This window comes from Dermochelys coriacea, chromosome 4 (assembly GCF_009764565.3).
Source record: "Dermochelys coriacea isolate rDerCor1 chromosome 4, rDerCor1.pri.v4, whole genome shotgun sequence".
Classification (NCBI taxonomy): Eukaryota; Metazoa; Chordata; order Testudines; family Dermochelyidae; genus Dermochelys; species Dermochelys coriacea.
In genome coordinates this window covers 135,752,205-135,771,535 of record NC_050071.1, presented here as the reverse complement: position 1 = coordinate 135,771,535, position 19,331 = coordinate 135,752,205, and the positions used below count along the sequence as shown (strand labels likewise).

Genomic DNA, 19,331 nt, shown 5'->3' with positions numbered 1-19,331 from the left:
CATTCAGTGCAATAAACTGGATAGCCCTGCACTCTGCTGCTAGACTTTTGCCTGCATTCTTTTTATGCTTGCAGGGTTATTTTGTGTTTGTTGGGGAGAGGAGAGTGTTGAGAGAGAGAAGGCAGTGTTATTGGCCTAAATTTAGAGAATGATTATTAGGTGTACCTGGCTCATGCTCCCTTGAAAAAACTCCCCTGTTTGCAGCTCCTGTTTGCAGGCTCCACTTATGAGCTGGTTTTTAAAACCCCTGCTCTCTCTGATTTAGCCCTGCCCCTCTTATGAAGTAATCCTAAAGGGATGACAGGCTAAAGCCTCCTTAGGCAGATTTTAGCATCACCTGGCAGGCCCGTAGGCTCAGCACACAGCCCTCTGAACAGACCGCACAATAAATTTCTATCAAGCAGGCACACAGTAAGCAAGCAAGCACACAACATCAAACCACTAACAGACAACAAACTCAACACAAGGTTCACTCCTCCTTCACTTCGCAAAACTCCTGTTTGCTAGCCCCTGAAAGCAAATTCTGGTTTCATCATTGTACACTTAAGCCAAATGGCATGGAGGTTCCATGTGGGTGACAGATAGTGATAAAGGGTAGAGAAGCATGAAAATACCAGGGCAAAGGAAGGTTCTCAGGAGTGTCTCTATTAGATCTTGTGGACTTCTGGTTTCCCCCTGTATATGGTGCATATACTTGTTTTGTACTTTGATTGTGTCTTTGGGTGGATGTCATGTCATGTCATGATCTGTTGATGAGGGCCATTCCCATTGTAGGCATCCATCACTTCTGTGTCTGACTAATCTTCACTGGGCACTGTTTACTTTTGCCAGTTATCTCCAGTCAGTTTAATTCCTCAAATTTCATCTCTAATACACACACTATTAGCAGTTAATTTTGTCTCAGAAAGCATTAACTTCTGGAGTTTGATCATTCTGGTCCATGGTGTTTTATCCATAGAGTACAATCATGTATACTGCCTGTCCCCCTGTCCATTTACTCTCCCCCAAGGTTGCCTCATGTTTAGGGACATATGAGCAATATCTTCTTTCACCTCATCTTTGGTAGTACTAGGCCCTGTACAACATTTCTGTCAGTACCACTAGTTTTCCAGCTTCATTGGTACTTTGATTTGGATCTTTCTGTACTGTGAATCTTATGGAATTACTTAGCCCATTGACATAAATTCATGTATTAAAAAGATATGCAGCTTATTAGGTTATCATTCTGTAATGAGTTAATTACAATCAAGATATTATCTAGATATATGAACTGATGGTATGATCTTTTGCTGTAGCTGTTTATATGGAAAGCAAAAATGCCTCACATTAAGGTTTAAGGTCATGACAGTTAGCAGCTGATCATGCTAATGTGAAGTAATGGTACCCAATACAGAATGACATTTACATGAAGTTGAGGTAAACATTTGACATTCAGTGGCCTCTTTAGCATTGGGATTGAAAACCTTTTAGCAGCAGCCACAAATTTATGTTTGCTGTTGGAAAATTGCTTTGGGAAATGATCTGGATCAGAGAAGTAAATTTTCTGTCAAGATAAACTTTAGTAGTGAGCCAAGTTTAGTTTAAAAAATCCCTAGATGTTTTATCTCATTTTTATTAACATTCTTTAATATTTACCACACTCTCTCTTAGCAAGCCAAACTGTCAGTAGAAGCATTGAACTACAGACACAGATTCAGGTTTACTCCAGAGAGCTCACTTTAGCTCTAGTCTTGCAAATACGAGCCATTGATAGCAGACGTGCTTCAAAGATGTGCTGGTAGTTGCTAAAAGAATAAAAACCCCTGGAATTCAATAACTGTGAACTATTCTTGCAGTTTAGTTTTGGATTTTCAGATTTGATTTGATTTGATTTTTCTTTTGATTCAGATTCTTTTTCAGCTGATGTACAAATTCTGAGAGTGGAAAGACAGGGATAAGAGGAGACTGAAAAAGAAGGAGAATAAAAATGGAGCAGACTTAATACAAACAGGAAAGAAAATCTGTGTTCTTTATAAAACAGTTGACAGTTTGAGTCCCACATCTATAAGGAAGCTGTTTCCCTGCACCTTTTACTACCCATTAGAACACAGAAGTGTGCTGTTCAGTTGAGTCTTGTTATAGGCTGCAGTGAATACCTGAATTGGGTACCCCCCTTTTCTATCAGTTAAATACACATATGCATATTTCTTATTGCGGATTTTATTGACAAAACAATTTGAAGTCTTCTGTCATTAAACTCTACTGCTACAGATTGCTGTTAGTAGGAAAGGGAATAGCCTGTCTTCAGAGGAAAGTCTGCTGAGGCTATGTGCTTAGTCACTAATCGCACAAACCAATCATAATTTAAAATCATCTGCATTAAGTATGAGGACTAGTTGGTACAGTGGATTTGATGCAAACCTGTCACATTTGGAGTCTTGTAGTTAGCTCCTGATAATGTCACAAATGGAAATGAATTGGTCATAATCCCATGCTGTCTACAGTAACGAACACCTAGCTGGGCATTACTACCTTTGCCTGCTGCAGATTTGAACAGTGCGGGAGAGTTGGTGTGGATCAGGATTGAGGTGTATTAGTAGAGCTGTGTGTGATGTTTGCCTAGCACCTGCTCACTCTGTTTATATTTGGCTACTGCTAATAGTTCTTCACTCCCAGGAGCACTGAATTTTACACATTGCTTTTGTAAAGTACATTTCTTTTCTTCTCCCTTCATGTAAATAGTTGGCACATTTCTGAACTCAGAGTCCATTTCATTTTGGTTGGCTACATTTAATTATTTCCCACAGCTTCTTCATCCCTTTTCCTGGCCTTGAAAGTAGAGTGTTAGGGATGACTGATACTAGAGAACAAGAAGAACAGTTCTTCTAAATCCTAAACAATTGTGTCTGAGTACCAGCAAGTGACATTTTATTAATAATGATAATAGTAATATTAATTAATAATAATGATAAAATGTCTGTCTGGAAGAGAAATACAGATTTCACTGCAAATATGTTCACTATAAACCTGACATATTGCAATAAAATTACAGTGCTCTTCAGCATTCAGCTGGGTTCTTCACAGTCACCCACCCAATTACAAATTTCTGTCTTGTCAGCTAGATTGTTGCTTTGTTAACTTAGTGTAGTCAGGCCTTTTTTTTTTTTTTTAAGACAACTTCAGAGGCAGACTGCTTTCAACCCTGTTCTTTCAGCAACTTTCTCTGCTGTAACAAAAGATGTGGGGAATTCTTTGCATGGTTTTGATTGTTTGATTTTTACTTAATAAATACTCAGAATGGTTATTTCTAATAACTGAATAGGTTTGGTATGTGTCAGTATTCATCTGAAATGTTAACCTTAGGTCTCTGGCATTTTTTCCAGACCATCAGACAAATTCAGGCTTTGAGGATAAGTATATGTGTCCTCAAGTAAACGGACATTCAACTTGTTAACCCTGGACTGATCCTGAAAAGCAACCTTGTGGAATACTGATAAATTGTACATGGGAAAAATGCCTGATATGTGTTTGTTGTAATATCTGTGACTACAAAATCTGAGTGTGAGAGAGATTGAGTCAGGGTATGGTTAATAACAGAATCAATTGAGCTCAAGCTCAGCTCTGAATATGGGCACTTTTTGTTAGGAAAGCAAACTGCTTTTGGTAAAACTATCTAGTTTTCTAGAAAAAAGAAAAGGAGTACTTGTGGCACCTTAGAGACTAACAAATTTATTAGAGCATAAGCTTTCGTGAGCTACAGCTCACTTCATGCATCCGATGAAGTGAGCTGTAGCTCACGAAAGCTTATGCTCTAATAAATTTGTTAATCTCTAAGGTGCCACAAGTACTCCTTTTATTTTTGCGAATACAGACTAACACGGCTGCTACTCTGAAACCTAGTTTTCTAGAAAGTCCATAGTGAGTTGCTACTAATACAACTGGGAAATGCTGTTGATAAAACTGAAAGAAGGACATGATGTTGGAATTCAACTACCAGAATTCTGGAGAAGGAATAGTACAGTGTTGTTTATATTCACCTCCCAATGAAAGTGAGTGAGTGATTGTGTGTGTGTTCATGCCTGAGAGTGAGAGAGAGAGTATCCTTCTAGAATGTCTTTGGATGGCCCTCTCACAGTAAGAACATGGGAGGTAACACACAGAAAAAGCTAATTTATCTTGCCTGCCTTGTCACCTATCCTTCTCTCTCCTTTCTTCATGTTCCTCCATCCTTTCTTTTTGTCTTTCTTATGCAGCAAACCTATATTTTTATTGTACTCTCCTTTCCACAAGACCTTCCATCTTTGCTTGCTCATTCTGTAAAGCTATATGTGTGTCTACCCATCTCAGTCTTCGATTTTTTTTTTTAATCTTTGCCAGTCCTTTAGGTTTATCATCGTTTTTTAAAAAAAGACCTGGTTTAGTCCTCTTCACTTAAGTCTTTCCCCCTTGTCTTTTGTCTCCTTGTCTTCAATTCCTTCCTCTTTTCTTTAATTTGAATATATTTTAGCAGTAGTAATAAGCTTGCTAATTAAATGCTGCTTCCCATTTGCCTTTCTGAAAGCTGTCTGATGTAACTGGGCTTTTTATTCAGAATGTTCTTTTGCTACCACAGTAGAACAAGACACAGAAGGAAACAAATTTAGTATATCTGTAAAAAAGCAAATGCTGAGCTTTTTATCAGAGCAGAAGAAAATGATTAAATATAGACATTTAATGAGTTTCTCAGTACCCTGACCATAAAAGCATACCATGTATGTTAAACTATACAAAATATGTTCAGGTATATGATCTTTCTTTGATATACACAAGCAAGGAGATTAAGAGCTTCATCTAAGGTTTCATCCTTAGCCCACTATAGAATACCTAGATATTGCTGTGCATATGGCATGTCAGATCATCCCCTGGTGTACTTAAGCACCAGCAGTACTTAAGCACAATGAGGAATCTAAAGGATGGAGTTTAGAGCTTTAACTTAGAATTTCTTTGTATTTATATATTCAGGCCATATACAGAATATGATATATTAGCATTGATTTTGTGATTTCATGTCATTTTTTTCTGTACTTCAGAAATTAAAAGAAAAAGCCGGGAAGGGACATAAATCATCCCTCATATGTATTCAGACCATACACACTAACATTTCCTTCAAAACCATTATGGGGTACACTGTGACTGTGTATTGATGTTAGTAGCAAAAGATTGTCTATTCTGGATCCATAACACTGACTGAGTATTAACAATCCTCATGAAAGATAGTTTCTTTGCCTTGTCTTGTGTGTGAAAATAGTGAAAGAAACAGCTTGAGCTAATTGCCTAGTTAAAAAAGGGAGATTGTCTTTCTAGTGGAACATTATAAGGGGATTTATTTAAAATAGTTTTACCCACTGACCTTCCCCTAGAACCTCTTGGGTGAGAAATTGTGTCATATTTCACCCAGAAGCATATTTTCGTAGCCATACTATAAATCTCTGATAAGGGGATCAGAACAGAAACACTGACATTTCTGTGGTTAGTTGAATATCAAATCTGAAAAGAATAATCAGCAAGAGCTTTCTCCTATTGCTCCATGTACACTACAAAGGTAGTGATGTTCAAATATACCCATGCAAGCTGCCTGAAATGGAATGGAAATAACTGTATTTTGATTAGTTGGATTGTAACACAAATAAATGCTTCCCCTTTGCATTTGGAATATTCATTTATTTCTCACATTAACTTTCAGAAAAGATTTGGGCAGCCTTTAGAGTATCATCGTGGTTTATAGCGATATAGCTTAATTTAAATGACAAGGGGCCACGGTGACTGCTCAGGACTCCCAAGAGATAAGTACAGGTATCCTCTGGAGACCTGAAGAAGCAGAAGTTTGTCTTGTCACTCATCTGTTTAGAAAAAAGATTGTTTGTGATTATTTGAAAAATATCATCTCTGAAGTTGAATATCTCTTATCTTATGTGTAGAGGGTTCATCTATCATTCTGCAATGGGAAGCAAGTCATTGGTGGTAACTACTCTCCTTTTAGAGAACTGGTAAGAGGAAGTAATGAGATTAGCCCTCATTGTGAAAAGTATTGCACTTTTAAAAATCAGATTATCTCTTTTAGTTTACTTAAGGTGTCAATGCAAGATGCATGAAGCATAGAGGTGAATAAATCACCAAGGTTGAATTGTTCAAGTCTCACAAAACCTCATTTGAAACCGCTAACACTGATAAACAGCATGAATAATTCTGTAGATTCGTGCAGTGACTTGCATGTAAAACGCACCCCACACATATGCTAAAAATATGAGGAAAGCTGGTATGTTTTGCACCAGTCTTGCAGCAGATTTACATGCACGAAGACATCTTATATGTACATGAACTCTGAGGAAAAATGAATAAACCGGCACTTTTTCTTATAGCAACAGGAGTTACTGAAGAAATAAAGGCAGTTCAATGTTTTTCACATATGTAGAATTTTAACTGTCTTGGGGTGCTCTTGAAAGCTTTCTGTCAAACCAACTTAAACCAATCAGTTTACAAGATGACATTAAAGTTACATTTTGATTTGAGGGGTGTATCATAGTGCTTGTAATTAAAGTTAGAGAGCCAAATTCTGCAGACCTGCCTCAGGCAAAACCCCCATTTGAACTCAATGGAGATTTTCATGAGCAAAGACTGGAAAATATGGCCCTAAATTAACATTGTGTAAAGTATTTTGTTTTACAAAACTCAGCAGACCCAGTTCCATCACTGCTAATTTAGGGCCTGATCTTCTTCCAGTGAAGTCAATGGGAGTTTTGCCATTGACTTCAGTGGCTGAAGAATTAGACCCTTGCAGATTTGCAATGGCACATAAAGAGAAATGCACTATTACTTAAATGGTTAAATACCATTCTAGCTATAATAGTCTTATAATAGTCTGAGCAAATTTCAAGACAGCAGGGAAATTGTAAGTGGCTTAAAAAAAAGCATTAATTTTTGAGTTTCAAATTTGCAATAATGAAAAAAATGATCCGATGCAGATTATCATGGCTTTTGTTTATGATATTGTAGTTTTACTATATAAAATAATCTGATTACAGTACAGCAATACTTCATATTTAATTAATATTAAATCAGGATGAAAGTTGTTAAGCAGATGAAGAATAAGCTTTGGCTCTTCAAAGGATATGTTCATTTGACATTTAGAAATAATTTATAAAATCTTCCTTTTTATACAATTAAACATTATTGCCTACTAAGCTTCTCTGCAGAAAAAAAACTTGGGTTGATCCTTTCATGATCTGTATTTTATAAATCTATGTTAGTGTCATAGGCATTTTTTTTAAAATGTACATCTAAGTTAACATTTAAAATGTCAATTTTGTGGCACTTCCTTCCGTTGTTGCTGGCCCTAGCATGAAGAAATAAGTACAAAGTGTATACATTTTACAAACTCCTTTATCTGTAACATTTTATTAGAATGGTATGCTGTATGAGGAAGGTTCGAAAAAATGCATTGCCTGATATAAAAATGCAACACCTTCGTTTTCATTGACATGAGTGGAGAGCAATCAGTAGGTTGGTCACATATTGGAGAGAAAAATCCAAAATACAGGAAAAGCAATCATTTAAAGAAGGGCAATAAAATGAAACAGCTGCATGGCTCTGTATTAAAAAAGCACTGTTAATATAATCACCAATCTCAGTGTCAATACTTAGTGAGGTGGGCTCATATACTTTCTTCCTCTGCAGGTATTTTTTAAAAGGATGGGCTGTTAAGGATGTCTTGTGATTAAAGTGACTGGCAAGCTAGGCATTCCCAAGACAGGATTTTATAGTGGTTTACTATAGTAATCATAAGTATGGTCTAATCACCCAATGCCTAATGGGCCAGCAGTGTTACACCCAAGGTTCTACTTTTGAAACAGACAGAGCTTTCACCACTGAAAATTGGATTGCCTCCTCCTCCTTAGTCCTTTCATCATTACACTACATTGCACAGAGAAATGGTTTCTCTACCTTTTAGCATACAGCATAAGAGCATGAAAGGGGGAAATGCTAGAAGATTTTAAATAAGCCCTTTAACATAAGGTTTTTGGGGTTTTTTTTTTAAAAGGGAAAGACGAAGTAGCATTTTTTAGGCTGTCTTTTTTTTAATCAGACTTTGCAATGTAATTAATTCAGATACAGAATGTACTGATGGAAAATGCTGCATCTTTGTGGCTCTTAGTACAACTTAGAAGTCAGCTATCTTGAAAAATCTTCAGAAATATTTCCTTGTGACAGGTTAGAACTTTAACCTTTCCAAGATGACTCAGCTCCTTCTTTTAGTGATATACTGTTACAGGTAGCATATTAACAAAAATATATTTGCTATGCCATGCTTTTTTTATTTTCAATAACATGGTGTATGTGGATGTGTAATAATTACACTGTGAGGCCATCCGCTTAATTTTAATCTTTCAATTTTATGTGACTTTCTTGCTGCTAGATTTTCATTTCAACATTTTATGTGAAGAGAAAAGAGGTTAAACTGTTGTATTTTGCATACAGGTAACAATTCATGTAGTATACACCAGTCTGTAAAAACTGTAAATGCTATTTTTTTTTATTTTAAACATTTTTGTAGTTTACAAAAAAAATCAATCAATAATTGGTACCTTTTTACACTCTCGGATTCCTGAATATTGTCAGATCTTCAAAGGGAATATTATCATATGAAATGTTAGGACTGACTGTCCTGAAGATTTTAAGACACAATAAAGCTAACATATCAAGTCTTTTAGACAGATCCTCTTACAATTTCAGCAAAGAAGTGCATCAGAAATTATCAGAAAAGCACAGTAAACCCCCATCCAACTGTCTGCCCATTGTTATTTGGTTGCACACTGTTTAAATCCCCACAGAAAATCACACCTCACATTCCCTTGCTGGCTGCTGGTGACAGGAACAAGATCCATATTCATTAATGATCACCAGGGCTCCTTCAATGTGGTTGGGTTTGTAATCAACATAATACTCCTGGGCTGACATGGCAGCCATTTGATGCATGGTTTGTTTCTGCTTCTGCTTTCTGCGTTGTGTCACAAAGCACTGTCTGAGTTGCCTTAGGCTGGCTGGAAAACACTTCCAGGAGACATACAACACTAAAACCACTATGAGGAAAGAGAAAATCAGTGCCATGGTCCCTGTCACCACCTTGTGAATTTGAACAGCATTCTCAGTGTTTTCACTGGGGATAGTTACCGTTATGGCATTTGTTGTTCTTTCTCCTTCAGTATCCTGCACATCATATATTATTGTGGCAGGGCTATAAGTGAACATTTGGTCACTGTTGTTTGTTACTGCTGATAGCATGTTAAAACTTGTTGGGTCTTCTGCATCTTCGCATAAGTGAAAAGCATACACTGCATCTAAAACATCCTCTCCCTGTGCATATTCAGGGGTGGCACAGAGCAGATTGCTGTCATAGCGACCTTTAAAGTTACTTAGCCAGGAGGCCAAGGCGCAAACGTTACGGCTGCAATCCCAGATGTTTGCAGAAAGGCTGATGCTAGAGAGTGATTTCCAGGAGTTGAGGATTCTTGGATCAATGTAGGTTAGCTGGTTTGAATCCAGCTGCAGTGATTGGAGGTGAGGTACACTTTCGAAAACATGAGGTTCAATGTATTCAATCTCATTGCCAGAGAGATCCATTTTTTCCAATTTCCATATCCAGTCCAAGGAATTGACTACAATAGTGACTTTATTCCTTCGTAGGCAGAGAGAATGCAGTGAAATGAGCCTTGGAAAATGGGCTAAATTCACCTTCACCAAATCATTGTGCTCGAGGTGTAGTTCAGTGAGTTTAAACAAGCCTGCAAAAGAGTTTCGAGCTAGGCTTTTCAACTGATTGTATCCTATGTCTAGAAACTTCAGGCTGCGACAGTCCTGAAAAATTCTCACTGGCACAAACTTGATGGCGTTTGACCGCATGTGCAAAGTTGTTAGTTTTCTCAGCCCATGAAACAGATCTGGTTCCAAAGACTGCAGGTTATTATATGATAAATCCACACTACGCAAGTTTGGCATCGGTCGGAAAGTAGTATTGGGCAGTTGGGTGATTTTGTTGGAACTCAGAGTGAGTTCTTTAACTCTCCGCAATTTTTGAAAGGTATTCCCCTCCACTGAGCAAATGTGATTGTGATCCAGATAGAGCCACGTGAGCTGCATTAACCCTGTGAACTGTCCATCATGTAGCTCTGAAAGGCTGTTGTACCGCAGAGACAAGCCCATCATGCCCGACAGGTTGCGAGGCATCTCTGTAAGATTCAATGACTCACAGTACAAAAGCCTGCCCTCACACCGACATAGCTGTGGACACCCACTATTCACGGCTGGAAGCATTTTTAAAAAGACACCCAGTGTACACAATATCAACCCTGGGGGCTTCCTCAGCAACCAGTTTAAACAGAGACCAATAAGAAGGAAATCCATTAGCAAGAATATTTCCAAATATGCTTGAGAATGTCCATTGAAATCTTTTCAAATTCTACATCATATTTTATTTCAGGGGGGAAAAAAGACACAGAGGCAAATATTTCACTTTACAGCATGCAGGAGCTGTGCAGCATTAAAGTTCACAGACATTCACAGGTAAAAAGATGTTGATTATGTTCATGTTAGATGCTGCAGCAAAGAGAAAAAGATCGTTCTTCATGAAAGAATTTAATTAAAAAGTGTCTTACCCACCCTTTTCCAGAGAGTGACAACCTCCATTCAGTTGCTTCCTTTGTGTTTGGACTAATTATATGCAGAACTAAAAAAGACCTCTCTGTGCTACAAATTCAGTCCCTTTCAATTTTGTGCAAAGCTGGCAGGCTCACAATGTCTTATTTTGCTTCTGCTCAAAGAGCTAAAGGGATGTCCGTCTAGCTTTTTAGCTGACTTCTAGGACCTGCAAGTTTCAGAACTATGTGCATGAGCTTGATCTTCTCTTTCTCTCTCTCTCTGTCCTTTTCTCTGCAGTTAATACTGTGACGTTGTGAAAAAAACTCCAAACTCTTTACTAACGACTCCACAGGATTTGACAATCTCTTTAATGTCCATCATTTGAAACGACCATTGACCGGTACAACCTTTACTCCGCAGAGACAGATTACAATTCACTCACTGACCGGCTAAGGATAGCTTTATTTCCCATTCTTTGTTCGCTTTGCTTGTTAGGTGATGCTTAGAGCAGAGAGAGAGACAGCAAGAATCCCTTCCCTTCAGCTGAGCAGTATGTTGCTAAAACATGCAGAGGCACCTAGTGCTCACTGAGTGTCGTAAGCTGCTCATGATTGTACGCCTGCACTGTGCATCTCAGACATGGGCAGATTGAAAAGGGGTGGGCATAAAACCAACATTTTAGTGAGCCAGTAAAGTAATATATGTTCTTTGATGAAATGAAAAATACTTTAAGCCTCTCTCTCCATTTCTCAAACACACACACACAAACATCATCAGCAGCAGCCCGGCATTTCTAAGTAGGAAGAATAGAATTAGATTTTTTTTCTTTCTTCCCCCCACCCCTTTTGTTTAAACTCGCCTGAATTCATAAAACACATAGGGATTAGATGGGGGGGGGTATTTGTTTCTTGTTTTGAGAATGAGTATAGAAAATATGATCTTTGGGTTTTTTTCTTTTTTTTTTTTAAAGACCAACGTTTTGAATTTTATAGTCATTTGTTGGGAATATGTTTTTATTCTGATACCCTATCACCAGGGCATGTTTAGGAATTCTGTGCAATCCTTCTCACAGAAAGGCAGTAAGGGCTCTGCAAATTCGAATTTCTGGACTCATATGTTTTAATTACATTTGGTCTTTTACCATCCTGCATATTTTTAATGTGGTCAGCACACGCTTTTCCTAATGGCGCTTTTTTTTTCTTTTTTTTTTCTTTTTTTTGCAGTGTATGCTACGGCACACAGAACTATTATTTGTGCAGCGTAAAGAATGCTGTGCTTTCTGAATGAGATCAACATGCAGGTTGCCCCTTCAGTGTGTTTGTAGTGGGAAGAGAGGGGATTTGGAACCCGATTAGATTATGTTTTCCCAATTGTGCTTCCCTTTGTTCCATGTACCAACAAATCATTGCATACTAATTTTCATTCATCGTTATTTATAAACAAGACCACTGTTGATAAACTATCTCTGTAATCTTTAGATCGAGAAATATGTAATACTATTGTCAGGGAGATATTGGCCATTCTTTTCCATTAGGAAATACCATCAGAAGTGAGACTGCTGACAAATGCTATTGGAACTGACAACTCAAGGTTCACTGGTTTTCAGAGTAGCAGCCGTGTTAGTCTGTATTCGCAAAAAGAAAAGGAGTACTTGTGGCACCTTAGAGACTAACAAATTTATTTGAGCATAAGCTTTTGTGAGCTACAGCTTACTTCATCGGATGCATTCAAGGTCCACTATATCCCTTTAAGGAAGTTTGATATGAAAACACATTTCATGCAAAAGAAAGTGCTGTTCTCTTATTTAAGTCACCATTGATTATTAGGTGGGTGTGTAAAGTTGGATTAGCTTTGAGTTTGGCTACAATACTGACCAAAACAGTTTTTTAGGTTTTTGATAAATCAATACAAGATCTTGGTTCTACTAAATGTATTTGATTATGATTGGCTGCTTTGAGCATGTGCTGGTACAGCTCAAGGAACACAGTAATTTGATACTACAGAAGTTCTCTTCCAAGGGAAGTCACAGAAAATTTAATGCCAAAACTATTTTCAGGAATTCAAACATGAATATGTGAGTGAATCATTTCAAACAGATTTGTTCAAAACGTCCTTCCCAAACGGGTTAAAATCCTTTGATTGCAGTCTCAGAACTGGGGATCAAGAATTATTTATCCTCCTAATTCAATGTCTTTATGCCCTTCTACTGTACATATCCATTGTTTTCCAATAAGAGTGGCTGGGCATATACCAAAATCTGAAACTTTTGTAGTATTTAGACTTCTAAAAATGGATGGAAAATTGTCTGTGTTCCTCCTCCCACTCGTATTCCTTATTCACAGCTCAGGAACTCCTGTAGTGGCAACTACAGCCTGTTCCTGTCCAGTAGTGGCAGTGCAATATTGGCTTCTCTTTCCCTCTACACAAAAACATTGGGGAAAGTGATGAAAGAACATGGGGAGAGACTAAGGGAAGCAAACAAGGAAAGTAAAAGTCATGGCCATGCCAGGGCATATTCAGGATTCCAGTTCTGAGTATTTGATGAAGTCAGCAGCAGAGATTGAGGCATTGGTCCTATATGGAAATTGCACAAAATCCCCAAGGTTTTAGATCTGGAATCCCATGAGGAGCTTAACACTCTCTGCCCCTGAACAGATCAGGGACAACTCTGTAAAGGGAAATTCGCAGATTTCCGTTATCCCTTCAAGAGAGGTTGGCAGGCCCTATATTTGTAATGATGATCTCTACTACTTAAATTGCATAAAGGAGCCATAGGCAGCTGCAAATCATCAGAAAAGAATTCTTCTGGCATTGGTGAGTACTCTCCAGGGCATTAATTTTCTAAATCTGGCCCCATGTCCGCTGGTGTAGGAAGAAGAGAGATGTGGGTGAAGGTGCTGCCCATCTTGCATTGGCACATGATCTAGTAAGGATCCCATGCCAGTGGTATAATTAGATCTTACTGCAGCTGATGTAAGTAGTGTCAAAGTGAAGGCTAGCTTTCAGAATTAGGGGGCCAGAATCAGCTCTGGTGCGCTGAGCCGAGCTCTGTTGCAGGAGAGAATGTGCCCCTATCTAAAAATGCTTTTGTACAAAGAAACTACGTCGTTCTAAGAATGGCAGAGCTCAATATGTCTAGCTACAGCCATTGAAGCAATGGGTTGACTAAATCCAAGAAGCATGGAATACGGGTTCGAACAAAAATAAAATTGGGTGAATATGTTTTGGTTCTACAATGTCTTTGGTAACCTTGTCTATCACAGAGTGGCTAAACATTTTAAAATGTACCTTTTACGGCAATAAAAACAGAAATCTGCTTTCAACCTAATTGTTTTTCGAATGACTTAATTTCCTCTGTCAAAGCTGTTATCACTGCCAACTTGTTAAGTTTACACATTTTCTACAGTTCAAAACCCTGTGGCAAATTTGTATAAATTAAAAGACTTAAATTAGTTGTATAAAATGCAGCTATTATAAGTTGTTTTCAGAAGTATAAATTAAGTGTATATGTATTTAAAGGAGACTGATTACATCAATGCAAAGTAGGTTACAGAAGGTAAATATAAAGCTTTAGAAAAACTTCAGCTGATAAACTACATATTGAAATCATCACACAAATGAAATTTGCTGGTATCCCAGTGCAATGATTCGCAAAATTGTTTACGATGTCAAATTAAGTGGTAAAGTCATCTTTCTTTCATTTGTTTAGTCTACTTCCATTTGATATTGTCTTCATATTAATGTTATTTATACATTTAACAAGTTAACACATTAACTAGTTTCAATCATGCTCCATATTTATTAATTTCTGGTATTGTATGCTATAAGTATCATTTATGCCCAACATTTATTAGGTCCAAATCTGTACTTCACTATACTGATTTATGCCCTGTGTTATACAGGAAATCAGACTAGATGATCACAGTGGTCCCTTCTAGATTTGAAAAATATGAATCTATGACTTCAGTAGAGTTCCACCAGCGTAAATAAATGCAGAATTTGGCTCATAATCACTAAGTGTATGTATACTCTTTAGTTTATTAACAATCAAATATGTAAACTCAAAAATGTGCAAGATCCCTTTGAGCAGAGTGTAAAATAATCTTGTTTATGCCATGCACAAAGAATAGCAAAAATGTACTTCTTGCTTTTGGTATTTTCTAAGTTATTTCTATCAGTGTAATAAGGAATGGGAATTTGATTGGTGATTTTAATTTCCCTTTGTGGCTACGAATGGACAAACTCAAACCTTGATCTTTACACTGTAGTCTTTAATTTTCAAGTGCACTGAACTGTGGCATTTTTATAAACATTTAAAGAAAGGAAAGGAAAGGAAAAGACATGACTTCAAGGGTAGCAAATTAAATCTGTTATTGCTCTGATATTTACATCTCGGACACTCCTGTCCCCCCTAAATAGGATTTAGAATATCAGTTGATAAGGAGTAGATGAGCTATATAAAATGGTATTTTTAGTGGGCACACAAACATTGTAATATACAAGTTTTTTTGAATCAAAATGACTCTGGCCATTCAAGGTGTTCAAGTAATAAGTAAAAGATAGCTATCTCTGCTGCCTTACTATCAGTACAGAATAGACACATTGAATGTGTTACGATCTTCAAGAAATAGATATTCTCATGTAAATCAGCCTATTTATTTTGACAATGTGATAAATAAACTTTTATCTCTTCATGCAGATACTTGGTTGCCATCACCAGCTATAACAGTTACCCATGTGAACCTCTGTAAAGTCAGTCATGGAGGCAATCTACATGCAGAATTGTCAGTGTATCTTTTAAAGAAAATATAAGAAATAAGCTGGTAGTAAACAACTCCTAGTTCATGTACGTCTAGACTAGAATTTTGGTCTTCTTGTAACTCGAGTTAATGGCATTTCAGTTAAATCTAGTTAAAATCTTCAGAAATGCTAATCTAGACGCTCTATAAACATTTATTCCAAGACCTTCTAAAGCATTTCTGGAGCTGTTACTTAACTAGAGTTAATTGATTTCCAGTTAACTGGTGTTAAAATGGTACCACACGCCAGCGTAGACATACCCGAAGGGTCACCGTTTCCTCTTATGGTTAGTCATGACTAGGTAACACATTTCAAAATATAACTGTCTTTGTCCATACTACATACTAAATGGTTTTTAAAACACATTAATTGAAGTGTGTTAATTGACACATCTTGTTACCCAACTCATTTTCCTGGCAGAGAAAACCTAAGGCTATGTTTCATTGGAAAGAGACACATTTCTACATTGAGATAGCTAATTTGAGATAGTGATTGCAATGCAAAATCCTAGTTGAGACAAGGCACAGGTAACTTTTACCTTGACAAGACAAAATCAACCCTTTACCCTCCCACCAGGGGTTTATATTTGACTAGCTAGCTGAAAGGTAAAAATTACCTGTGCCTTGTCTCAACTAAGATTTTACATTGAGATAGCTGTCTTAATGTAAAAAACTCATCTTTTTTGCAGCGAAGACAAAGTCTCTCTGCCAGAAACCACTACTCAGTCTAACAAGGTGCAGGAATTCATAGAAAGAAAGTTCTAAAATAAGTTTTCAGAAGGTTGGGGTGAACAAATTAAAAGCTGTTCCTGGCAGCCTTACCGGGGAGTCATTTTACAAATGGATAAACTGTTCCTGGAAAATCTTCACAGTGCATTAGGCACAAATCTGTTCTTCATAGTATTAGGAAAACAGTCCTTCTCAAGTCACTTCTTTTGCTCCTTTCCAAATATATTTCTCATGAACAAAAAGAAAATCAAAACAAAAAAAAAATCCCACCCTGAGTCGATATTTGTTTTCTCATAATCTTCTTGCAGGAATATAGTATAGTTTCCACTATACTATTGCTGTGGAGTATGCACTGCCTCCATTAGCTAAAGGGTTTGAGACTAAATTAATTTCAAGGCATCCAGTGTTTTGGCACTGAGAACATTAGCACAAATAGGTTAGGTTGGTACAAGTTTTTTTCTACCTGAGCCAAGGAACAAACAAGTTCTTGGAATAAAGTCTCTAGTTGTGCTTTCTTCAGTCAGAACAGGTATTATTGCAAGTGAGTGAGTAAGGCATTACAGTTAAGCAATATGTTTCCAGATAATTTTATTGGAATGTTTTATAGTCTGAAATGTTCTCTGAACTCCTAGAATTCCTACAGTCTCTAAACAATACAGATTGGCCTAGGTAGTCATGGGGATAGATGATGATCAGTATCTCACAACCCCTATAGAAAACATACAAGCAGATCTTTGGCAGACTAAATCATGCCCAGATATCTGTGCCTTTTTGTATATTTTGGTTGTTTAGAAGGGCAATATTTTTATGGTACCATTTTTCTGCTCTGACAATATACAGAGACAGAAAGGAGAAAATTTACAAAATTACCATTATCAGAATATAGATCTTACTGCATATAGAATAAGATCTTACTCCTTTTGAAATCATTTTTTTTCATGTAATCCATTTCACTGGAAGATTACATCTTATCATATATAGTAGGAAAATATAAAATACAAAAATATAAATACTGATGATCATATCACATAGGATTAATTCTGATAATGGTAGTAAACCTAGAGAAGCTGAAGTATTGCTATAATTTATATTGCTACAATGTCTAGAAACAGCATTCATGGACCAAGATCCCATAGTGTTGGGCACTGTAAAAACACATAACATAAAGATGGTCACTGTCCTAACAAAAAAGAAAAGGAGTACTTGTGGCACCTTAGAGACAAACAAATTTATCTGAGCATAAACTTTTGTGAGCTACAGCTCACTTCATCGGATGTGATGCATGTTTGTCTCTAAGATGCCACAAGTACTCCTTTTCTTTTTTGCGAATACAGACTAACATGGCTGCTACTCTGAAAACTGTCCTAACAAGTGTGCTTTCTGACCTTTCTTTAAATTATTGTCAATAATTAATAGGCATTACTAAGCAATTTAATGTGTATGTGTGTGGTGTTGTTTGTTTTGTTTTTTTATATTTTAAAGAAAGCTATCTTTGTTCATTAACAGCTTAATTTAAAGCCAATTGGAGTCAATGGGGAGCTTTGGATCATGCCTCATTAAATCTTTTTATGTTTTCACATTCCTATGCTAAGGATCTTACACAACTGACAGCAAAAAAAAAAAAGACATGATAGACTCAAAGCTTATTACTGATCACTTATTGTTTTAAAACAAATGATTTGAAATTTACAGTGAATTCTATAAACAGATGCAAAGTCACTTGAGAAGTTGACCTTGGTCTCAGGGGCATCTAATTTACTTAGCTTTCTTAACTAGTGAATGTTTCTACTTACTGATGCAATTCTGAGTCTTTAATTTTGGAAATATCTGCTATAGGATGAATACCACAGAATTTATTAGGACCCATTCCATATTTTGTGCAAAATTAGTGCAAGGCTTCATAGTAAAACTGCATTGTCCTCTCTAAAGGCAAAAGGGAAAACCTGTTTTTCAGGACATAGGGCCTTTTTGTGTCTGTTAAGAATTCTAGAGAACCATTTTTAAAGAACACTTGACTCACTTTGTACTCTTTTTGTAGTGCAAATACTTATAATCTGACAAGAGAGTGCCTGATTTCTTTTTCAGATTTGGTATGGAGCCAAGCTTTTTATTAGTTAGACCTTCTAATTCAAAATCAGTGGTCAGTATCTGTGAAATGCGCAATGTATTGTAGATCTTTTAATATTATCTACAGAGTTTTGTCTGTGAACAAAGTGTTTACATGTATAAATCCATTCTGCATGTTATATATGAGTGTGACTACAGACTGTGGAAAAATAATAACAATTTTTCACGATTATGTCAGTGAAGTTCCAAATAATGTGATCCTATGACAATGGTAAATCCTAGGGAAATAATTGGTGTAAAACTAAAAACACTTGATATGTGCCCCTTTTTGAGTTTGCAGTGCATCTCTGCCACTCCAGACCCAGTGACTGGGGATCCACCTCCCGCTGCACATTGCCCCAAGCAGCTCCTCTTCTCTTAGCTATGTGGCCTCAGGTCAGTGGGGGATGAGAAACAATTCCCTGGAGTTTCCTAGCACGATACTTCAGCAGCCCAGCACCCTGCTCATATCATAGTCTATGCTGCTTAATTGCCAGTTCATGAGAGATTCTTCAGATTGACTACAAACCCCACCCTCCTTCCAAGGCCCTAAAATGGGATCCACCTGGGGAATAGGAAGATAGGGGACAAAAAGTGATTAAGGAAACCAATTTGCCATTGGGATATGCCATCTGAGGACAAAAGTGTAGCTAGAATGGAAGACGGGCATAGTTTATATACTTATATATAATAACTAACAATGGCTGAGTGGAGGAACATTTGAGGATAGTTTTCAAAAAATATATAAAAGCTTGCATCCCCCTATCATCATCCTGCTCATTCTTTGTGTATGTTGTATGCCTGTCCTTCCTCTCTTCACCTCTCTTGTCTTTTTTTAGATTTTAGTCACTTCAGGACATGTACTGTTTCCTTTGTTTCTGTTTTGACACAGTGCCTAGCATAATTAGGCCCCAATTCCAACTGAGGCCTTTGTGCTGTGGTTCAATACAAATAATAATAATAATGCACAAAACTGGGATGCTTGCATGCAAACATTTTTGGGGCCAGCATAAAGTTATTTGAAGTTGCCCATGACATGTGTTTCAT

The 19,331-nt window shown here is 37.0% G+C and overlaps 2 protein-coding genes across 6 annotated transcripts in view; one reads left to right on the top strand and one right to left on the bottom strand.

Moving 5' to 3' along the window:
• The window catches only part of CTNNA2 (catenin alpha 2), a 782,132-nt gene that overhangs the window by 547,948 nt on the left and 214,853 nt on the right, over positions 1-19,331 (top strand). The gene's annotated exons all lie outside the window — the stretch shown is intronic.
• On the bottom strand, positions 8,528-11,285 carry LRRTM1 (leucine rich repeat transmembrane neuronal 1). The gene has a single exon (XM_038399465.2). It carries the CDS (start codon positions 10,414-10,416, stop codon positions 8,851-8,853), a length of 1,566 nt encoding a protein of 521 aa, XP_038255393.1. The 5' UTR covers positions 10,417-11,285; the 3' UTR covers positions 8,528-8,850.

Bases quoted from the DNA above. Each gene is read 5' to 3' on its own strand.
- LRRTM1 (XM_038399465.2), bottom strand. From the start codon at position 10,416: ATGGATTTCCTTCTTATTGGTCTCTGTTTAAACTGGTTGCTGAGGAAG.